Source organism: Paramacrobiotus metropolitanus, unplaced genomic scaffold, assembly GCF_019649055.1.
Source record: "Paramacrobiotus metropolitanus isolate TYO unplaced genomic scaffold, Prichtersi_v1.0 Parri_scaffold0000075, whole genome shotgun sequence".
NCBI classification, from domain to species: Eukaryota; Metazoa; Tardigrada; class Eutardigrada; order Parachela; family Macrobiotidae; genus Paramacrobiotus; species Paramacrobiotus metropolitanus.
In genome coordinates, this window is record NW_026570295.1 from 144,877 (window position 1) to 167,899 (window position 23,023).

Sequence of the window (23,023 nt, forward strand, 5' to 3'; positions counted from 1 at the left end):
AATTAGAAATTTGAAGATCATTTGAATTATTGCCCAGAAAAAACATGAGCACGCACCGCACCACCCCTGCGCTGATGCTCGAACAAAAACTTACACGAAAGGTCTTCAGGAGAGGCACTTTGTGGGTGAGTCGTGGCAGGGTCAAGGCTCACAGGTGTACGTTTGTTTCTCATAAGAAAGCGTCGTCTGGCCAACATTGCGATTACTCCTGCGTTCCCGCATCCTGATTCAAAATTCAACCCAAAAAACAACCACGCGAACAACAAACTACAAAACCGACAAGTCCGTGCCATTTTTACTTTGGATACAGAGGCACAACTGATGCCGCTCACATCTTTCTGCAACCACTAGCAAAGTATCGTGTGTCCCTGCAAATTAAAATTACCACTTGAACCATTTGTACTGAGCACCGTGAACTGAGAGGTGTATGTAATACGGTCAAGGTTATTACGTCGTCGTTGATTGCCGAGTATGAGAGTACATAGCGACGATTGCATGGCCACGTACGAGTATCAATAGATTCATATATCCTTACGTCCTTATTTTTTGGAAATTATCTCCTAAATCAAGATTGATTTTTCAATAAGTTGATAATTTTATAAAATAAGGCATCGCACAAACGTTCCTACCTTTATCTTTAAAAAAATCTTAAGTTTTGGAGAAGGTCTAAAAAAATTTTAAGAACTTGCAGTACTTAAGGGATCGTAGTACTTAAAGGTTGTTAGTTTTGGAAATTATCTCCTAAATCAACATTCATTTTTTCCAATCAGTTGTTAATTTTATAAAATAGAGCATCGCATAAACGTTCCTACCTTTGTCTTTAAAAAAACCTTAAGTTTTGGATAAGGTCTAAAAATTTTTTTAAAAGTTGTAATACTTAAGGGTTGGTAGTACTTACACTGTCTTACAGGTTGTACTTTGTAGTACTTAAATGCTGTTAGCTTCTAGAGAGTTCGCAACTTAGCAACCTAAACAATAGTTATTTAAAACTGTAAATTACATCAAACATAATTTTATTTTTTTTAGTTCTTGAAACCTTTAAGACGTTCTTAAATCCGTTCGATTACCTCCAAATAGCTATAAATTCTTCCAAAGCCCGCTTTAAAGCTTTTACATTTTGAGAATTTCTAAATATTTCGACTCGGCCCCGCGCAGCGGGGCCGTTACCTCTAGATATTTTTAGCCTCCAGAGTTTCTAAATTTTAAAAATATCTAGAAATCTGAGACCTCAATATATCTCACGGTCTGAAGTGTCTAATTTATACGAGTATCTAATTATTCCTAAATATCTAAGAGCCGGCCCGCGGCCCGTTAACTTCCTGTACTCACTAACGTAGCGGCTCTGTGGTACTGGTTGTAGCCTGGGCATTCACTAACCTACGTTACTTTGTATACTGATATCTAATATCTATGGAAGCTTAGGTATTCACTAACCTCTACCTCTAAATCTAATAAATATGTATTTAATTTATTTTTTTAAATACTGAACAGCTGGCTGAATGACTGAAAATCTTTGCAATGAGTAGCTAAAGAGGCAGTATGCGAGGTCACTTTCAGCAACTATCAATTGTTTCCCACAAGTTTCCATTAATTCTGCGCTAAAATATCGGCTGAATGGTGTTTTATGGGCATGGTGTAAGTGATATCACGTCATCCATTTTATCACCGTTTAAATACTATCTGTCGTAACAAAAGATTTTGAGTTGGCTAGATCATTAATATAAAGTTATATTAACATGAAAAGACAAACAAAAAGAAAATTTACGGAGATTATTACAGTTTTTATAAACTGATCGATTTTAACCTGAAAGAGTGAAAGCTGTCCACATTTCTACATGTTTAAAACATTTTCGTATCTGGCCTCGGTGGGGTTGTATATTTGAAATATTTTATTGGTGTACGAAGTATTTTTTGTAATTTCTTTCATTCTTCCATACTTTGAACACAACTGGTCGCGTGCTAGCGCGACCGATACTTGCCAATAGATTCATGTATCCTTATGTACATCCTTATTTTTTGAAAATTATCTCCTAAATCAGGATTGATTTTTTCAATAAGTTGATAATTTTATAAAATAGAGCATCGCACAAACGTTCCTACCTTTATCTCTAAAAAATCTCAAGTTTTGGAGAAGGTCTAAAAAATTTTTTAAAAGCTGTAGTACTTAAATGCTGTTGGTACTTAAAGGGAGTACTCGTAGAAACCTTCAAGTGGCCACCTATGTTAAGGGTAGTGGCCCGGTACATGGTACCAAATTCGTGTACATGCACGAAATCTTTCACTTTCGCGCAATCCCAAACCCTTTTTTCTCTTGTTTTATGACATTCTGTAGACAAATGATTTGGGCCAGGTTTGAAAGTTTATGGACCGATCTCCTTCAAATTTTGCCTGTAAATGCACATGGCCATGAAGATCGTTTTTACACCGATCCAGACTTCCACGATTTTTTTCAAATTTTAAAATGAATTTTAAAACTTTTGAAATTCATTTTAAAATTTGAAAAACATGCTAGAACAGTGGGTCGGTGTAAAAACGTTCTTCGTGGTTATGTGCATTTACGTGCAAAATCTGAAGGAGATCGGTCCACAATGAGACTTTTGGTACACCTGAATGCATTTAAACTTTTGGAATTTTCTAACAGCCATAACTCGCGAACCGGATGTTGCGCGCGCAAACGGTTTTCAGGCCTGTGTATACAAATCATTTGACTACAGATTGTCATAAAACAAGAGAAAAAAGGGTTTGGGTGTGCGCGAAAGTGAAAGATTTCGTGCATGTACACGAATTTGGTACCATGTATCGGGCCACTTCCCTTAAGTCAATGGGCGACATACCTTCAAGTGGCCAGGCTTCGGTTATTTTGCCCAAGAACCGATTTTCATCCGGTTTTTTGGTATAACATGTTTAGGAGAACTTACTCTTTATAGAGTACTTTAAAATTTTAAAATCGGTTGAACCATTTTTTAGTTAATTACGTTGTAAAAAACCAGTGACGAAACGCTTAAGCCACGACACGCGAGCCACTGCACTAGACCAAACTTACTATTCTGACCACCGCGCATGTGCGGTTGCATCTGGTACTTCAATCATACGCGCTTCCATGTTATCCGCCCAGTTCTCAGCACAATTAAACGGACTCAGTAAATACAAAAATAACTTCGGACACAAACGAATTTGAGCGTTCGATGCAGCCGCACATGGTGTGGTGGTGACTGCAATAAGTTAGCCGTAGTGCAGTGGCTCGCGTGGCGGGGCTTAAGCGTTTCGTCACTGATTTTTACAACGTAAATAACTAAAAAACGGTATGTTGTAGTACTTAAAATAATGTTGTTAGCTCCTAAGAAAGTTCTAGATACATGGTTGTGGGAGTACATATAGATATTTTGTATCTAGCAACCCATATTTTTAAATGTAGGAGAATTGCTCCTGCACGTGTAGCGCAGTTTTACGTTCAAGGTACAACTTATATTTTATTACATCAAAACTTCTAATTTATTGCATTACTTACTAATTATAGTTTATTACTTATTTACTTAACTTACTTATAATTTTAGTACTTATAATTTATTTAGTAATTTATTACATCAAGCTTATAATTTTATTTGTTTAAATTCTTGAAACTTTATTATGTTTTTAAATCCGTTCGAATACCTCAACCATAAATTTTTCCAAAGTCGGCTCAAAAGTTTTACATTTCCAAAATTTTAAAATATTTCGAAATATTGCGGCTCGGCCCCGCTGCACTGGGCCGTTACCTCTAATCTTTTGAGTCTCCAGAGTTTCGAAATTATAAAAATATCTAGAAATCTGAGTATCTCAATATCTCACAATCTACAGCATCTGTTGTACTTATATCTAAATTTCTAAATATCTAAAAGCCGGCCCGCAGCCCGTTTACCGTATTCACTCACGTAGCGGCTTTGTGCTACTGGTGGTAGTTTGGGCATTCACTAACTTACGTTGCTCTGCAATACTGGTGGTAGCTTGGGTACATGTATTTGTTGACCTACGATTCTTTTTAATACTGCTGGTAGCTTGGGTATTCACTAACCCCTAAATCTAATAAATATGTACGTATTTTATTTTACGAAATGGCTGTGCGCCCCGACAAACCGGGCGCATAGAATTTGACTGTGCGCCCCGAGTGCTCGGGCGCACAGAATTTGGCTTTTCGCCCCGAATGTCCGGGCGTAGAAATAATGAAATATCGAAGTTTTTATGTTTTTCTGGCAACTGACTGTTTTTACTTAATTTTTTTTTACTCCATTAACCATTATTGTTGCAGAAGAGCAGAAGTTTAGAGGGAACTGCAGAATTTAAGTACCCTTAAATTCTTAATAGCTAAGTATTCGTTTCGATTATCCCCTTTTTATCGCATGGTTTATTGGAAAGGTTGCTCATGATCAAGACATCACGGAATCAGTCCGAGAGATCTTGATTTTCAGCAACTTTACAGGAAGCTAACAGCACTGGTTTATCGCGGACTGTGAGTATTACAGTAACTGTTTTAGGTCATCTGTGACGGCACAGAAGTCCACCCCATGCAGAAAACTGTAGCAAAATAGAATTAGCACAGCTAATTCCGGTTAACGCAGCGTACGTAGTTGCAAGGCTGGACGACGTGGTTGAATTAACAGTGTCCAGCCGAGAAAAGCCATTAGGGTGTGTCGTAGGGATGCACATCCCGATACTGGAGAAGTAATGCCAATCTGACTACGATGTCGCATAATGATTGCACATTTGTGTTTAGTACCTTTTAGTTTCTGTTGTGTCCACTGCAGTAATCAATTTCAGTACAGTAATGGTGATTTACATATATCAAGCAGTTCTTCCCCCACGCCCACCCTCTTTTGCGAGGAGACTGGGAGATGATTTAGAAAGGACGACGGAGTCGATTGCACCGGTGACCGGTGTTCCGGTGCTAGTGTTTTCGTCCAATGCTCAAATAAATCTTAATGATTACGCGTCTTCCTTGTTGTTGCCGTAGTCCTCGTTAAGGCAAATAAGTTTTCAGGTTGAGGTATAATAAGTAAGCTGTTCTGTTTTTGACAATACAATAGGAAAATTAAGTGGTTAAATAAATAAAAGAAACCAAATAAAACAGAAAACCATCGGAAAAACAGCAAATCAGCGATATTTCTGCTCCCGGAAATTCGGGGCGCAAAGCCAAATTCTGTGCGCCCGGACATCGGGGCGCACAGCAGTCGCCTTTATTTTATACTGAAAAGCTTGACTGAGTGGCTGAACATCTTACATTTAGTAGCTAAAGATGAATCCTGCGGGTCACCTTGACACTTGAGCAACTGTTAATTGTTTCCAACAAGTTTTCATTAATTCTGTTAAGTTTCCATTTACATCCGTCGTACCAAAAAATTGAAGTTTTGAGTTGGCTAGATCGGCAATATAAAGTTACATAAAAAACGTGAAAAAGACAAACAAAAAGAAAAATTACGAGGCCCTATTAAAAGTTTTTGTGTCAAAGATAGTTTTTTCAGCACTTTTCTTCGTACGTTTGGTGACACGTGATACGTGTTATTCACAATACCCCTTAAATCGTTACGTTTTTATCCTGTAAGACACAAATTTGTCCGCTGACCGCCGTTTTTATTCTTTCCAGGCATTTTTTGAGCTAGTACAAATATGTACTTTTTAACCGGGAAAATAGTGACCATAAAATTATTATTAATTTTTTTGTTTAATTAGACGAATGCCGTAAATTGCGTATGTTTCTCAAGTTGCTCAGGATGCAGCACTAGTATGTAATACCTAATAGCACCTAGGTGATGACAGTTTTTATAAAGCTGGTCGAATTCAACCGGTAAGCTTGAAAGCTGTCAGCATTTCTACATGTTAAAAATATTTTCTTAGCTGGCCTCGCTGAGGATTTACATTTAAAATATTTCTCAAAATCTGTTTTATTGCTGTGCGAAGTATGTACATTTTGTAATTTCTTTCTTTCTTCCATACCTCGAACACAACTGGTCGCGCGCTAGCGCGACCGATACTTGTATCTTTATATTCTTATCTTTATGTTCTTGTTTGTGCCAAGTCTGAGCTGCATCAATTATGATTAGATTTGTGCGGGGACATTTATGTCTTTATGGTGATATGTGCATTTACATTCATGGGCATTTCTAACCGATTGTCAAGCGGGAATTGCAGCACCTCGCGCTTCGCGCTCGATGCAGACGCATGCGATGCATTGGAAAGTCGCAAATGAAATAAATACGCTGATGCAGAAGTTTGATCCAATAAATTATGGAGGAGGTCGAGAAAGGTCAGGTAGTTTTGCAAAATAAAAGCAATAGTCAAATGAAATATTCGCCATGTCTTTCGATGAGCGAATTGTACGTATTAGGATGGGTTTTACATTCGAAGAGAATCCACTTACGAACAGCAACTCCACCTCGCGGGGTGGCTTCGCGTACCGTATCTGTAGGCTTGATCTTTGTGAGCAGCTATCTCGGGTGGTTGAACAATCATACCCATAGAACGATAAAAACCTGGAAATCTGACACACAGGCTCGTTGCGGATGCGCATTTGCAGTGACTTCATGCTGCAGGTCAGCCAGCTATTCTACTTCCGTGGCGATAATAGCTTTGACCATAATCAAAGAAGAAAATCCTGAACTGAGACTCCAATTGCGACTAGTTCAAGGAGAGGCCACGGCAACCGCTATCAGTCAATAATATTAGTCAGCGCATTATCTTATTGATTATCGCACATACATGCACGCGACAAAAGCCGATGGGCGGCAGTTACTGGTACCTCCAGGACAATGTCTGTGGGATCGGTAGCGCCAGTGCTGTGATGGGTCGCTGGAATCTGGATTGTACTGTGGGGGAGATGTTCAGCGGGAAGATTAAGCCGCAGTTCGAAGGATGTGTGATTCTTTTAGTTACTGCTATCGTTTTTAATTCCTTGCTAATGGTGACCTTTATATTGCGATAATTCGATAAATCTATATATGAGCTACTTTTGGCTTACTGTCAGTTAACTGGGTTTCCGGGCGGCGGGCAGCACAATGCACAACATAAATACTAATTGAAAGTGGAATCGGACAGCCTTACTGGTTCGAGCATGGTCTGCGTAACAACGCTGTTTAATGACTAGCCGGGAGAACGGATATGTGATCTTACATGTTAGTGTATAGGCCATAGGGAGCCCATATGTAAGATTCATCAAAGTTTGGTCACTGTTTCCAGTCGGACCTGATAAAGAGCTGGCGAAGCGATCGATGCTTTGCCCATCCATTTCACTGCTGTACCCTGTAGAAAGTGAGAACGTTTGATTGAAATTCTCACAATAAAAAACACGATGCGATGACTGCGGCGAAATTTACCTGCCAATTAGATTACCAATTGTTTTACTCGTGGAACCTGCCAATTGTTTTACTAATGCCCAGAAATAATAACAACTGCCATCACCACCTCATCAATTCCGAAAGTAGGCAACGTATTAACATGTGACATGAACAAATTAAAGAACATAAATATAGATTAAAATTGTCGTGCTTGGGCGAGTGGCTGTCCATATAGTACCGGAATGATAAACCGTAGAATTAAGCATAACACGAACGAACACCTAGACAAAAATGATAATTCGATAAAATGCTAATAAATATGTACAGTTTAACGCTAACTGTTTGGAACGTTGAACTGGCTTGGAGGTTAATGCTTCAGAGAATGGCCGTCGCACTGCATCAGAACGCCACGATTCCTCGTTGAACGAACCACGTTTCCTGCTCGGTGTCCGACCGCGCCCAACACTCGATTTGTCCGCCGCTGTGCGGCTTTGACCAAAAGACTGTGATTGTCTGGGCACAATGCGGTGGTTCATCGAGTTCCGACTGACAGTTCGACTCGGTGATTTGCACAAATGGACTGTAAAATAACTTGTCCAGCTTGTGCAGAAAATGACGACTCGGCGCCGCTATAAACGCTCCGTTGTACTTCCAGATAAAGTACGCGTCAGCATCCGGCGAACAGTCAAACTGCAGCGAGCACGTGGCGGAGAACTGCCGATGGGGATACAACAGCGAGATATCCAACGGCTTTGCAAAAATGTCACCGATGTCCCGCGGTCGGGGAAGCAGCGTAAAGGACCGCAGCGGACAGAGAAACGTCGCTGGGCAGCGTTGGTAGCAGGTGTACGTTCCCGTGCTGTTGTGCGTGACGTTGCTGATGTCCAGGCTGTTACCGTGGCTGATCACGCTGATGTCCGGCCCCACGTATCGCTGACTGTTGTGCAGATAATGCGCTAGTGCGAAGGGCTTTCTCTGGGTCCACACAATGTCACCCATCAGTGCCGCCAGAGGGTCGCCAACACGGCATGTCAGGGTCAGGCGCTGGCCAATCAGGGGTCGCTCGACGCTGGGCTCGGGGTCGGCGTTAAGCTGCATGGCGTCTGGATTCGGGAAGGTGACGACATTGTGTTGAGCTAGTCGCTCGGCATCCAGAACAGAAGCTAGCACTTCAAACAGCACAAGAAATACATAGACGAGACTTACTAATTCATCAAGATCATGAATAACACGTATAGAAGTACTGTTTCTAACGCTACGGAAATTGTCTGAAAGAGCGAGATTACCGAAGTCTTTACTGTTCTAACTTTCGCAATTTTGCTGTTAAGCAGTTGCGTCGATCTTTTATGTTTGCACACATACAGAGTAGTGGGCAAGATTAAAAAATCGAAGATTTTTTTGAATTAGTGACGTAAAATTGGTAACAGACAATACATGAACACGCATCACCCGCGCTGTTGCTCGAACAAAAACTTACACGACAGGTCTTCAGGAGAGGCACCTCGTGGATTAGCGTTGGCAGGGTCGGTGCTCACAGGTGGAGGTTTGTTTCTCATAAGAGAACGTCGTCTTGAGATCACTGCCATCAGTGCTACCACTGCTGTGTTCCCGCAACCTGATTCAAAATTCATCCCAAAAAGCAACCACACGAACAACAAACGGCGAAACCGACAAGTCGTTGCCATTTTTACTTTGCATACGCCAAGTTGCACAACTGGTACCGCTGACACCCCCAGAAAGACAAAGCGGTTGTATAAAATCTAGAGCTTGTAGAATAATTTTTCGATTTAATTTAATTTCTATGCAATTTTTCTATGATCTGCGGCCGTGAAAACAAAATCACCCCCGTGCCGCCGACCAGTAACAAAGTATCTCCGCCTATACGGGAATGTGTCACTGTAAAATTAAAATCAACACCAAGTCTTTGCACTGAGCACGTTAACTGAGATTTGCACTACGGTTACTGTCATTACCTCCTTGTTGATTGCCTGTGTCACGGCCATGGAGAGTGCCTAGCGATGAATGACTGCGTCTGCGTATATCTTTTATGTTCTTGTTTGTGCCGAGTCTGAGCTGTATCATTAAATTTTATGATCATATTTCTCCGTGGACATTGAAGTCTTTATGGTGTTATGGTATTTCTATCCGATGGTCAAGTGGGAATTGCAGCACTCGCGCTCGATGCAGGCTACACCTTGGGAAGTCACAAATGAAATGATTATGGTGCTAAAGAAGTTTAATAACAAATTATTGAGGAAGTCAAGAAAGTTCAGGTAGCTTCACAAAGTGAAAAAACCGTTAGGCAAATGAAATATTCTCCATGTCTGTTACTGTATTGTCGAGTAGTATTCGAATGAATGCTATAAGGGTGGGTTGCACATGCGAAGCGAATCCACTTAGGAACAGCATTTGCACCTCGCGGGGTGGCTTCGCCTACCGTTTCTGCAAGCATGGCGACTGTGAACAGCCATCTCGTGAGTACTTCTTTCTATTCTTTATCTGTGGTTTTCACTTTCTCATCGAGTTGCTCAGCAATAAATGAGTGCAGTTACGTGATTAGTCAGACCACGCTACACCCAACACATTTACTTGTTCTGCGCGATATTACTATCTTCTCTTGAATTACCTCTACACAACTCAACATTTACGGATCCGTTTAAAAATTTCAAACAAAGGTCATCAAAATTGAATTAAATGCAAAATGACAACAATTTTATAAAGTTTTACAATCAGCTTCAATTTTTTATCAAAACTGACCTTCTAATGCTTTAGGTACGTACTTGTCAATTTCAATAGCATTCGTCAAAAACATTATTTTGAGCTGACCTTTTTGGTCTGCAGCTTACCACAATTTGTAATAATAATCCTCAAACTGACCTTTCAAGATTACCTTGGACAATGAAAAATAGCACAGTCGGCACACATGGTGACCTTTTTACGGGTCTACATTGAACATGCAAATGCTGTTGCTTAGCCGCTTGGGTCACACAAGTTATGATGATCAACTTCACGCCACTTTGTTACCAGGGAAAACAGACTCTTGCTGTGAGTACTGCGATGGACTTTATTGGTGACTTCCGTGACTCGAAACTCTCTACTAAAAAGCCGCTCCCAAAACTCGCGACGCAGTCGCGCTTATATTGGCGGCAAATGCCAAACACAAAAGGCTTTAAGAGATAGCAAAACATAAACAACAGGTTATGCAATCAAAACTCGTGGGAAGAACACGCCTACGGGCGTGATGGCATTCCGGATGACATTATACAAATGACATCATAGCAGTAGCAAGTGGGAGGAGCTCGGATTAACCGGGTACCAGAAGGAATAGGAATACCGATTTGAAAACTGGTACTGTATTTACACCAGTTTAAGAGCCACAAAAAAGTCCGGGTGCGCGCAGAATATCCGACGGCTTTTTTGAACTTCAAAGAAGCCGCGCGATATTGTTTACGCTTCCGCCATTTTGGTGGCTCTTAAACTTGTGTAAATACAGTACTCCTCGATCGAAAAAGTTAATTAAGAAAAATTACTTTTTGTGGAATTTGTTTGACAGGTCAAGCAGGATACAACGATGCCAAAATGGCACGCATGGGAACAAAGCCAAAATATGCACGGTATAGTTCTACACAAATAGGGGTTCTGGATCAGCCGCAGGTACATATCTGCTATGTTGACGCTTCAGCATTTACAATTTTACACAGCAGACATAATAGAACTGAGGAAAACACCGGACCGTGACCGGGGCTACAAGGCGCCCGCTGTTAACCAGCCGGTCATGTTTGCGTCAAACGTCGGTATGGTATAACAAGACATCCATGAGCATTTTAATTTTTATCTCCTTGTTGTACATTTTCTGTACAACCAATTTGTGCTGTGGAGATGCATGAAGCAACTGTTAGTGCATCGTGCTAGCGTACATAGTATTTTAGTTTTTGCGCTACTGGTCAGTAAGGCCGTTTTTCTAATTTTTTGACCCAGAGTGACCAGTGGTTATTTCGAGGACCACTAAACCCTCATCATTAAAAAGAGCTAATTTATTACAATTTTTCGACTGGACATGCTGATTTTTGCCATGCTCGAGTACTTCTGTGCAGAATTTTAACATTTTGGGCACAAAATAGTATCGAACCCATGCGTGCCAAAATTGGCACAAAGTTTCTCAGGGACCGTATGCGAACGGTATCCAGTTACGCTTGTCTGACCTATTTATTTCTAGAATAAGTCCGATGCATACTTACAGTGTGTTGTTTTGCATAATTATCTGATGCGGGAGTCTCCTGGTCGGTAGCCAAGACCTCCGCGAGCCCCTTTAGCTCGCTTTTAGTCAACTTCACTCAACCACAGGACCCTACTAACATCTGTTTGTTAATTTTTTTTGTTTTTTACCTACTGTTTAGCATCCTTTGTTCACAAGAAAATCATTCAGACTTTTACGTTACCTACAGCTACAGAAAGCAAAGTTCCCCACTGTACCAATTGGCATGCATCGATGCATGGTGTCGACCGGGTTAATGCTTGTAAAGAATATTGTGGAATTCTTATATTGTAAATGGAAACAGCAAACAATGTGGCAAGAAATTAAAGCTCAACTTCAACTGCGATTTCCTTGGACGGCTGCCCTTGATTTCCGAGAACTGTGGATGCGCAAACTTGTGCAACTTGGTTACGGTATTTCAGAGCGCATGTTCCTCGTACTGATGAACGGTGAATTGAACGCTGGACCAGTGTTCAAAAACGGTAACACAACAAACCCACCCGGCTTTTCTGTTACTTAGCGGCAGACTATGAGCGGAAATGACTGCAATACCGTCCAGCTGCATTTTGCGTTCCTGGCCGGTTACTGCTATTGTCAGCATTTAAAATACTATCGTTTTATTAGGCCACAAAAACCGACCACTTTGCATTGGATATACGGGTCAAAATACCGATCCCTCACGTTTTGCGGTTATCAGAAACTCATGTAACGCGCCACTTGGTGGCTAATAATCGGTATTCAAAGCCGCAAGTCATGTAAATCAAAGTACAGTAAATTAAACTACGTAGCTGCGTACCTACATAGGTATACTGGAAGTATTCAAAGTTCAGTGTTCTTCTATCATATTCTTCATATTCGAAATATGTATCTGATTCCATGTAAGTAATGGTACGTACGAGTACCTGTTCATCCACTTATATAACCCAGCTTTGAAAGCACAGCAATCGACAACCTGAACTTGGTGATGCCCGGTGCCGACACAAAATGGCCATTCATCGGATCTTCGACTGAAAAACCGCTACACACAACATCATCATAGCGGTATCCAGTGCGAAACCGGTCGTTAACGGCCACGTAAAACACCGGCTAAAGAGTAAAGGCAGCCAGTTTTGCGCGGCCTCTGTTATGGCTTTTACTGCGTAAGCAATGATCCTGTGGTTTGTGTCCACTGTATTAAGAGTACTCGTACATCACCATTTCCAATTCTGAAATGCTAATCTAGTGCGAATATTAAATGCAAATTCGCGATCGAAAACGCAGTTTTTGTTCAAGTTGATTTTGTGCACAGCAGCACAGGCATGCATGTTCCTATGTGGGAAAATGATTGGAACAACAATAGGGGCTGCGCTCATACAAGTGTTCTCCAGGGAGTTCGAGGCGCTTGCTCTTGGGAATGTGAAAAGCGAATAAAGCAAGCATGTATATCGAGGGCAGGGTAGTGTACACAAAGCGTGAAGCGAGTGAAAGAGAGCGAAAGGTTGCAAACGGAAAGGTCACCATTAATTAAAATGTGTTTCAAGCGTGATATTTCAATCGCTGGTCGAAATTCCATATTCTGTCAGAGAACTTTCGAGATGACGAAAATCCCACGAAGTGGCTATGCGCAGGAGTTTCGTACTTGCGGTGTTATACTGCGTACTTACTGTACTGTACTTGCGGTTGTACTGCAGTGGTATACCTTTACTCAATGTACCGTAAGTTTCGTAGCAACCATAATAAAGTGCCGCTGTACGGTTAAATCTTTTTTTTTTACCTTCCCTGAAATTTGTTTGGCCCCTGGCGGCCGGGGGGTGCACATATTGGCGCAGTCACAGTCCGATAAACTGTGAATCATAATAACAAAATTTCATAACTGGTAATATTATACGATTTTGGCCAATAGTTCTGAAATTAATTAAACTTAAAGTGTACCGCAACAAACTGCATTCTGAAATTAATGGTATGTTTCTGGTGTAACAATAAACAGGTGCCATGATAAGTACTATATTTTGCTTCGATCTAGTAATTAAACGCTACTTCCGACACAGCTGCTGTTGTTTCCATGCAACTGAGAGCATACGCTTAACAGTTTCGTGTGCTAAATTGCTAGAATTAACTTTTATTTTTTATTTGTTTTGTAACCTATGCAATTTTTTTACAATGATGAAAGAAGGCGATATTTTTGAAAGCTATGATGATGCATTGAGTGCCTTAAAAGATTACGAAGCAGAAACGTATCAACTGTTTGTTGTTTCCAGCGGCCATTCTAAACTTTCTACCGATGACCCCTTGCACGGAACACTCAAATATGCTTCTATGAAGTTGGTGTGCAAGCATGCTGGGAGTTATCGTGGCCACAGAAAAGAATCCGCAGTGTCAATTAGAAAGACCCAGGCTACGTTCAAAACCGGGTGTACTGCTTACGTAAAATTTAAGTTGTTTGGTGATAAAGTGGTGGTTTTAAAACTACCTTCCCTGAATGACCACAACCATCCCGTGAAAAAGTCGCTCTACCAATTCTATCCAGAAAAGTTTACGCGAATCTGAATGGCAGTGTCGGGGGCGATGACGCTGCTGAAGCAAACGGAAGTGAAGTTATCGCAAAATGAAGTATTTAAAGTAAATTAACAAACATTGCTGAAATTCATTTCAAGTATGTTAACAGTTAGAATATTAATATTAGTTTCAGTAACCCAATAATGCCATTATTAATGCCAGGAACTCAAATGCTTGATAGCCAAATTAATGCTTTTACGCAGCGGAACCATCATCCATGAGTCTTCTGCTTCTTAGTTAGCTGTTGATACATATCTTCCTCCTCGCTCTCGGATTCTTCTTCGGTCTCCTTTTCTTCGTCAGGTTCCTCTTCTTGATCCAGTTTAAAAACTACCTTAAACTAGTGGTTTTAAAACTACCTTCCCTGAATGACCACAACCATCCCGTGAAAAAGTCGCTCTACCAATTCTATCCAGAAAAGTTTACGCGAATCTGAATGGCAGTGTCGGGGGCGATGACGCTGCTGAAGCAAACGGAAGTGAAGATATCGCAAAATGAAGTATTTAAAGTAAATTAACAAACATTGCTGAAATTCATTTCAAGTATGTTAACAGTTAGAATATTAATATTAGTTTCAGTAACCCAATAATGCCATTATTAATGCCAGGAACTCAAATGCTTGATAGCCAAATTAATGCTTTTACGCAGCGGAACCATCATCCATGAGTCTTCTGCTTCTTAGTTAGCTGTTGATACATATCTTCCTCTTCGCTCTCGGATTCTTCTTCGGTCTCCTTTTCTTCGTCAGGTTCCTCTTCTTGATCCAGTTCGCTCTCCTCTTCTTCTTAATTTTCTGCCTGCTGGCTGTGTTCGCTAGCAGCATCGTCCGGCATAGTGTTATCATAAGCGATATCTTCACTTCCGTTTGCTTCAGCAGCGTCATCGCCCCCGACACTGCCATTCAGATTCGCGTAAACTTTTCTGGATAGAATTGGTAGAGCGACTTTTTCACGGGATGGTTGTGGTCATTCAGGGAAGGTAGTTTTAAAACCACCACTTTATCACCAAACAACTTAAATTTTACGTAAGCAGTACACCCGGTTTTGAACGTAGCCTGGGTCTTTCTAATTGACACTGCGGATTCTTTTCTGTGGCCACGATAACTCCCAGCATGCTTGCACACCAACTTCATAGAAGCATATTTGAGTGTTCCGTGCAAGGGGTCATCGGTAGAAAGTTTAGAATGGCCGCTGGAAACAACAAACAGTTGATACGTTTCTGCTTCGTAATCTTTTAAGGCACTCAATGCATCATCATAGCTTTCAAAAATATCGCCTTCTTTCATCATTGTAAAAAAATTGCATAGGTTACAAAACAAATAAAAAATAAAAGTTAATTCTAGCAATTTAGCACACGAAACTGTTAAGCGTATGCTCTCAGTTGCATGGAAACAACAGCAGCTGTGTCGGAAGTAGCGTTTAATTACTAGATCGAAGCAAAATATAGTACTTATCATGGCACCTGTTTATTGTTACACCAGAAACATACCATTAATTTCAGAATGCAGTTTATTGCGGTACACTTTAAGTTTAATTAATTTCAGAACTATTGGCCAAAATCGTATAATATTACCAGTTATGAAATTTTGTTATTATGATTCACAGTTTATCGGACTGTGACTGCGCCAATATGTGCACCCCCCGGCCGCCAGGGGCCAAACAAATTTCAGGGAAGGTAAAAAAAACACGAAGTGGCTATGCGCAGGAGTTTCGTACTTGCGTAGTTTCGTACTTGCAGTAGTTTCGTACTTGCAGTAGTTTCGTACTTACGTAGTTTCGTACTTGCAGTAGTTTCCTATAATTAAAAACCTCCTGCGCATAGCTTTGACCTATAATATTATTATACTATTATTATGGTAATATACAAGTAAGGCAAGTACAGTACAGTAAGTAATTATTATGGCAAGTACAGTAATTATTATGGCAATTACAGTAATTATTATGGCAAGTACAGTACAGTAAGTACGCAGTATAACACCGCAAGTACGAAACGCCTGCGCATAGCCAATATTATTATATGACCTTAATATTATTATACTATTATTATGGTAATCTTATACGATTAATATTATACGATTTAACCGTACAGCGGCACTTTATTATGGTTGCTACGAAACTTACGGTACATTGAGTAAAGGTATACCGCTGCAGTACAACCGCAAGTACAGTACAGTAAGTACGCAGTATAACACCGCAAGTACGAAACGCCTGCGCATAGCCACTTCGGATAAAAATATTCCAATTTTGAATTTTCTAAATAAAATAATGCAGTAATTTCTTTTTGATAAACAGTGCTTTTGGTAAGAATCAGTATTTTTTTTATGCGGCATTTCTTATTTAAAGACCCTTATGTACCTGTATTTGCGTAAACTTGCTGGATTGCAAGAAATGGCAAACAGAAAAAAAAATATCCGAATACCCGACGGCGCGCTGCTACTGCCAACCATCTGTCGATTTATGTTTAAACGAATAATAATTTCAGATATTACTCGTATAACTTCGTATGAGAAAACATTCGCTAGAAACTGCCAGTATGGTTCGACGTAAGTTACTCACTTATCATTTTTGGAAAGAAAGCACTTATTATTCTTTTACATATACTCTGTTCGTCGTGTGCGACGACCTAACAACCAAATCGACCCATGGAGCATGTATGGGACAGCATTTTTATTGCTTCCAGATTTAGTAATTTTGTAAATAATTGAACTGATAAACAAGTAAGTAAACTAGCTCTACACCGACGAGCAAGTCACTCCGCTACGATGTTAGTATCGGGCGTGTCGAACGTAACGGGCACATCGGGCGAGTTATTTTGTCTGGTACAATATTAGCCAAGTGAGTAAGCAAGTGACCGAACTACAAACACTGTAAAGTCCATGTGTTGTTCAGTTTTAAATTTTTACTTAAGAGTTCCTACTTAAAAAAACCCAGCTTTACCATAATAACTTTATAGTATTTTACAGTACAACCCACTTTTAGAGGATTTACTGATGAATTAAAGGAAGTGACCCGATAGTGCCGATACTGTATACTGCTAAATACTACATAATGCTTAATTCGGTGCCTGCAAAAACACATTCATTTCTGCGCACTCCAAACTCTGGCTTATAACATTGTGCAGACAAGTGAATTTATGGAGTTCTGCCTGAAAGAAACTCGAAAAATTTGAACCCTATCAATATTATTAAAAGTTCTCCTTATAGACTAAAATAAATCGTTTTAAAATCTCAGAAAACATGATGAAAACTAACAAACTAATCTTCACAGCGAAATCATCAGATAGAGAAATTCATCCGCCACCAGCTAAATGAATGTTATGTGTTTAATCAGTATGGCGTATGGCGTAACGGAAAACCCCGTACGATCTGGTCAGAACAATCCAAAAAATTAATCGAAAACTTCTAACGCCATTCGATTTAGCGTGTCTGGAAACTGTGTCACATGCATTTTGTTTTAATAATTATCTGCTCCGGGTCCCGTGCACAGATGCCGGTGCCGGTACAGCCGGAACTCAAGGTGATCTTGTAAAAAATTTCAGAGTACGGTTGCATGGAGCAAAAAAATCAGAAATTTTAAACCGGTACCTAATAAGATCAGTAAATAAAAAGGTTTAAAGTTTAAACTTATCGGAGGGCTCGTTCACAGCCATTTGATTGGCAGCAATAAAAGAAATTATCGTAGTAATCATTCAAACGGGATGAATTTTCATTACAGTCCGAGCAAAACTCAAAACGAGCAAAAATTAAGACAGAACTAGAACTAGAATATGCGATATAATTTAGTTTTTTTTTAAAGCAGAAAATGCCAAACCGAAAAAATAAAATTAATATGAATGGTCACGACTCACAATCAATGCAAAAAGGGCCGTTCGCAATGAAACAACCATACACAGACAACACTTACTGATTACGCAATTATTATCGCTGCCACCTAAACCGACTCAAATAACAGTTTAAAATTTTAATTAAAAAAAACTGCTGCACACAACAACTACTCGTACCGTTCTTACCCTAAAGAATGGGTATTATTGTGCCAATAACAATAACACCGATAGTATTCCACCATTGCCAATAACACCACTGCCATTTACATAAAGTACTGACCTTTCACCCATTCACGGATTCACGGCATGCGGGAGGTATAAAGTATTGGCAGTACTTTACATAAAGTACTGACTTTATGTAAAGTACTGACCTTTCACCGATTCACGGATTCACGGCATGCGGGAGGTATAAAGTATTGGCAGTACTTTACATAAAGTACTGACTTTATGTAAAGTACTGACCTTTCACCGATTCACGGATTCACGGCATGCGGGAGGTATAAAGTATTGGCAGTACTTTACATAAAGTACTGACTTTATGTAAAGTACTGACCTTTCACCGATTCACGGATTCACGGCAAAATCCCAAGCAACCCATTCGTGGCACGATGAGAAAAACACGGTGCAGCAATACGCCACAAGCCGAGCTTCACAAATACTGACCGAACACATAAGACTTTTAAAACCGCCAGAACACAGATGATATATAATATATACACTGCACAGTAAGTAAGCACAGTGAACAGTCCATTTAACCTATTAACGAAAACGATGAACTACAGAATAATGAGGAAGATCGTTTGCATATTTTAGCGGCTGACTTGAGGCAATCCAAACTCATCTACTGGAAGACCCCGCCGGACACTAGGGGCATACATGTAAGTGATTGAACTATCCGCTGCGGGCTCTTGCTCGGCGCACCCGGCGCCTTGACAGCCTGATCCAGGTAATTGCATGGCGTCCTCATCCACTGCCAGCTCGTCGCCCAGCGCCGCCAATTCTAAAAAGAGCTGATCACTGACAACTAAATATCGACAGAAATCTACCACCAAAGTTACGTCTGCACGGTATTAAATCAGTGAAGTAGGCGATGACGTGACCAGCTCAGGTACCGTATCCTGTATGGAAAACACTAATAATTACACAAAAATATTAACGTTTCTACACAAAACGAAAGAATAAATTATCCGCGAATCTCGATTGTAAACGAAAAATTAAGAAAAGATTTTTTAAAAACCATTGCTCAGGAACAATTTCTGGCATGCCATACGACCGCGATATAGCCTCCTGCACATCACTTACTTCGTCCAGATACTCTGCCAACTCGTCCTGAACATCCTAAAACAGGGAACAGGGAACGAAACAGGCTGCAACACCACTGGATTTCGACAAATATAGGGTTTTTCGATTTGCTAGCTTGACCTTGCGAAAACGGGCTATTACGAGGAGCTGTAAACCGATAAAACCAAGTATCAACTACCAAGTATTGTTCGCAACACTTTGTCAGGCATGATACATAAAAAGCTGCAGAAATGCCAAATAATTTACGCCATACGTAGCTGCCCTAGTACCTAAAAACCACCAAAAAATCGCTCACTGTGCCTATCAATTTTTTAAAAAAAATAATACAGCGAAATCCGATGGCATCGACTGTGCTACGTTAAACAAAAACCCCCAGGAACATTTCACAAACAGTATATCGATGAAAATTTAATTTTATTCGGCAATGGCCACTGCATAGAATAAAAAGCCAGCGCTGTACACACTAATTAAAATGATAGACATTTAAACGATTTATATACAGCACCATCGGGTGCCCTGAAATGGCCCGTATTGGCGTTGGCGTATCCATCAGCATTCTGCTCTGGTTTAATTTAATTTGATGCTGCACGTTTACCTCGATCTTATTAATATCCACTTGTTTATAGGCCTTCTTCGTATCCTTGGAGTCCTGCTTTCATCGCGTCCAGAGTGCACTGGTTGTCTTTCAGCGTCTGTAGGGTGAAACTGACCCGTTCCTTAGCGTACTTTCGTTTCTGCTGCAGCACTCGCCGAGCCTTCTCCTTGATGGCATCCTAAAAATCAGCAAATGCTGCATAACAGTATAATTAATAAGAAAAGAAACATAATAATCGGGGAATTCAGACTCGGGGTAATCATTTATTAGCAGTTTTAAAGTTGCCTACCAAAATATACAATTTACCTTGGACGATCCTTCCTTTACTTTGTTCATCTGACCTTTATAATTCTTCAGATCGTCATCACATTTCGATACCTTCTGATCAATGCACTCCCCGCGACTCTCCACCTACAGTTGTATTTAAGCCATCATCGAAATTGGAATATCTCACCCAGGAACGCAGAAAACAGATATTCGCGTATACATTGTTAATAATCCATCCTTACACTGGCAATCACGTCCGCCAGAGTAGGCCGAGAGGCCTTTGGCTTTCCCGCTCCAAATAAACAATTCATTTTCTTAAAAATAGTTCGGTTCAAATTGATGGTAGGGTACTAATTCTTACACTGGCAGTTACGCTATCAACCATGCAAGAGTGAATATACGAGTACTGTATAGTATATACCGCGGATTTCCAAGATGTATTCTTCTGGCCCAATAATAACTTGCACAGTGAAAATCGAAAACCCCAATTAAAATACTAAGAAGATAGGCGAAAAATTGAAATTGACGAAGAAATGCTGATTCGAGACTCCACTTGCGAGCTGCGACCACAGCAACAGTTGTCAGTCGCACAAGCATCGCATTATATACACGACAGTCGCTGCGGGGTGTCAGTTACCTTCACGACAACGTCATCTGCCTGCTGGAGTGCTGGACAGTGGACACTGACCAGAGTGCGCTGACAAGCTGGCCGCCGTGCCCAAGTGAAGCTGCCTGGCGAAAATTCTTCGAGTGGTCAGGTTTTTGAATTTTTAGTTCATGAAACCGGACCAACTGAAGAATGTTCGCCAGGTAACTTCACTTCGGCACGGCCGGCAGCTTGCCGCGCACGCTGGTCATTATAAAAGGCTAATAAAAGCAACACCAGTGATGTGGACGTGGCCGTTGGACTATGTGGTGGTGCAGGATGACCACCGGGAAGAAGCCACGCCAATTCAGGGAATGTGAGAAATCTGTGAGTTACTATTGCTAATTCCTTGCTGGTGGTGACCTTTGTAGCTATAATGCTGGTTGGGACGCTACAACGTATTAATGTATCAAATCATATTGATATATTCAAGTGCATCGCCAGGGGTGGACGGCCAAAGGTCATAGGAAACTTAAGCGCGGATGTGCGCAGCCGTTCTTTGATCACTGCAGCCGATCAGACCCGATAAAGCGCTGGCGAAGCGATCAACAGTGGATGGCACTAGAGCCCTGCACCGGATTGGTAAATCCGAACCGCTCCGAATCCACTCCGATTTTCGTATCGGATTGGACGGATTCCACTCTCCAAAATTCGGACTCGGAGTGGTTTCGGAGTTTATGTGCATCTGACCGGATCGGATTCGGATGCAATCAAGACTCCGAATTATCCGTAATAAATATTATTAATTAATTTTTATTGAATTTCGCGCACCTTGCAAACAAAAAACTTCGACAGCGTCGCGCTTCGCGCGAGGCTTCATTTGCGTTAACGTACACAATGCCAAAGTAGTTCGTCAGCTTCGCGCGAGGCTTCATTTGAGTTAACGTACTCAATGCCAAAGTACAGTACTTCGTCAGCTTCGCACGAGGCTTCATTTGCGTTAACATACTGTGCCACAATGCCAAAGTATCTGTTTTTGTTTAGTTAATTAACTGTTTTTAATTCTCTTTCGCTTTCTCTTGCTAATTCCCTTGACACTTTTTAAAATTAGAGTGTTTTATGATTGCTGTGGTGGTATTAGTCGTTATGGTTTTACTAAATACTTTTTGTATGTTTACTTCAAAATTACGCTCTCCGACATTGGTTTCACGGCTCAGACAATTTAACTGGGCACCGGCTTTTCATTTCTTAAAGTTGTAGCACTAGTAATTCGATTAGTACCGGTGATAACGATAATAATAATATTATATTTATATGTTAAACTAACCCTAAAGAACAGGTTTGAATACATGAAACTACCGTTTTTTACAGTTGCGGACGATTAGAAGTATCCCTTCCTCGTTTTTACCTTGGCCTCTATGTAGGTGATCCGTGGGTAGAACCGTACACAATAAAAACATCTGATACAGATTTCTGACAGTGAGAACAGGTAGCTAACTTCCCAAAATCCTACCTTAGTAGGATTTTGGGAAGTTAGCTACCTGTTCTCACTGTCAGAACTACCTTCCCAGAATAGGTAGCTACCTTCCCAAAATCCTACTACACTGTAGTGTAAAGAAAAACTTCAAATTTGAAAAAAAAATTTTTTTTCTAGAACCTCTAAAGTAACATATTTTACGCCCAAGAAAAGACCAAACTGTGAAGTCTGTCTTTTTACTATCGTCAAAATGTCTAACAAATTTTTTGATATACTGTTAAGTTAAGATGTGTACGAGTACGATCGTACTGTATTAAATATTTCTGGGAAAAATTTTCGGAGCGGATCGGAGTGGGTTCGGAGTGGCCAAAAAATTTACGGATCGGATTGGTCGGAGTAAGATTTCTACAATTCGGAGTCGGACTGGGTTCGGATAAATTTTTTTAAGTTTGGACCGGACTGGACGAAGTTTTCTAGTCCGTTGCAGGGCACTAGTGGATGCATTTGTTTCGCTGCTATTGCACTGCGAGTGTTTGGACTTTGGTTACGATTCCGACAACTAAAAAATGGTGCGACGTCTGCGGCGAAATTTACCTGTCAGTCATATATAACCGATAATATTACCGCTATTTTGTTCTAGCTATTGGTATTTGAGTTTAAATGTAAATGGCAATTATGGCATTTGCTTGTACAAGTAACAATAAATTGTGAGGAATGAAAAAACGAGAAACTACCAAGCCGGCCAGACCGGTCGGTAGGTCGTACCAACATTATCCGGTTATGTGTTTAAGTGCATTCGGCGAGATGCAAAACCAGTGTTAACTAGTTAACTGAAAAAATCTTATTCAAACCGTTCGTCGTTCGGTTTCAGTGCTAAAAA

General features: G+C 40.5%; 1 protein-coding gene, 1 long non-coding RNA gene and 1 pseudogene across 7 annotated transcripts; 1 reads left to right on the forward strand and 2 right to left on the reverse strand.

The window, feature by feature from the left end:
• Window positions 1-7,466: 7,466 nt before the first annotated feature.
• Window positions 7,467-10,233, reverse strand: LOC129595247 (uncharacterized). Of its 3 annotated transcripts, XM_055492184.1 has the most exons (4): window positions 10,182-10,233; window positions 9,278-9,498; window positions 8,782-8,919; window positions 7,467-8,473 (listed from the first exon to the last, which is right to left on the reverse strand). In XM_055492184.1, the coding sequence occupies exons 2-4, from the start codon at window positions 9,384-9,386 to the stop codon at window positions 7,704-7,706; spliced, it is 1,017 nt and encodes a 338-aa protein (XP_055348159.1). In that variant the 5' UTR covers window positions 9,387-9,498; window positions 10,182-10,233; the 3' UTR covers window positions 7,467-7,703. The 3 variants fall into 3 exon arrangements, with proteins under 3 accessions (XP_055348159.1, XP_055348158.1, XP_055348160.1); XM_055492183.1 differs by lacking the exon at window positions 10,182-10,233 and having other exon boundaries at window positions 9,278-9,732; XM_055492185.1 differs by lacking the exon at window positions 10,182-10,233 and having other exon boundaries at window positions 8,782-9,200; window positions 9,278-9,732.
• Window positions 10,234-15,589: 5,356 nt separating this feature from the next.
• LOC129595220 (uncharacterized) lies at window positions 15,590-22,825 on the forward strand. Of its 4 annotated transcripts, none has more exons than XR_008691281.1 (6): window positions 18,535-18,641; window positions 18,730-18,794; window positions 19,845-20,068; window positions 20,171-21,053; window positions 21,171-21,308; window positions 22,426-22,825. It is a non-coding gene; the product is annotated as an uncharacterized LOC129595220 (long non-coding RNA). The 4 variants fall into 4 exon arrangements; XR_008691283.1 differs by lacking the exon at window positions 22,426-22,825 and having other exon boundaries at window positions 20,171-20,294; window positions 20,855-21,053; window positions 21,171-22,121; XR_008691282.1 differs by lacking the exons at window positions 18,535-18,641; window positions 22,426-22,825 and adding an exon at window positions 15,590-15,768 and having other exon boundaries at window positions 21,171-22,121.
• Window positions 18,713-20,615, reverse strand: LOC129595219 (charged multivesicular body protein 5-like; annotated as a pseudogene).
• Window positions 22,826-23,023: the final 198 nt, after the last annotated feature.

Coding starts and splice junctions, on each gene's coding strand:
- LOC129595247 (XM_055492184.1), bottom strand. CDS start 9,386: ATGATACAGCTCAGACTCGGCACAAACAAGAACATAAAAGATATACGC. Junction 8,920..9,277: donor CACAGGCAATCAACAAGGAG/GTAATGACAGTA, acceptor ATTTTGAATCAG/GTTGCGGGAACACAGCAGTG. Junction 8,474..8,781: donor CTCTCCTGAAGACCTGTCGT/GTAAGTTTTTGT, acceptor TGCTGTTTGAAG/TGCTAGCTTCTGTTCTGGAT.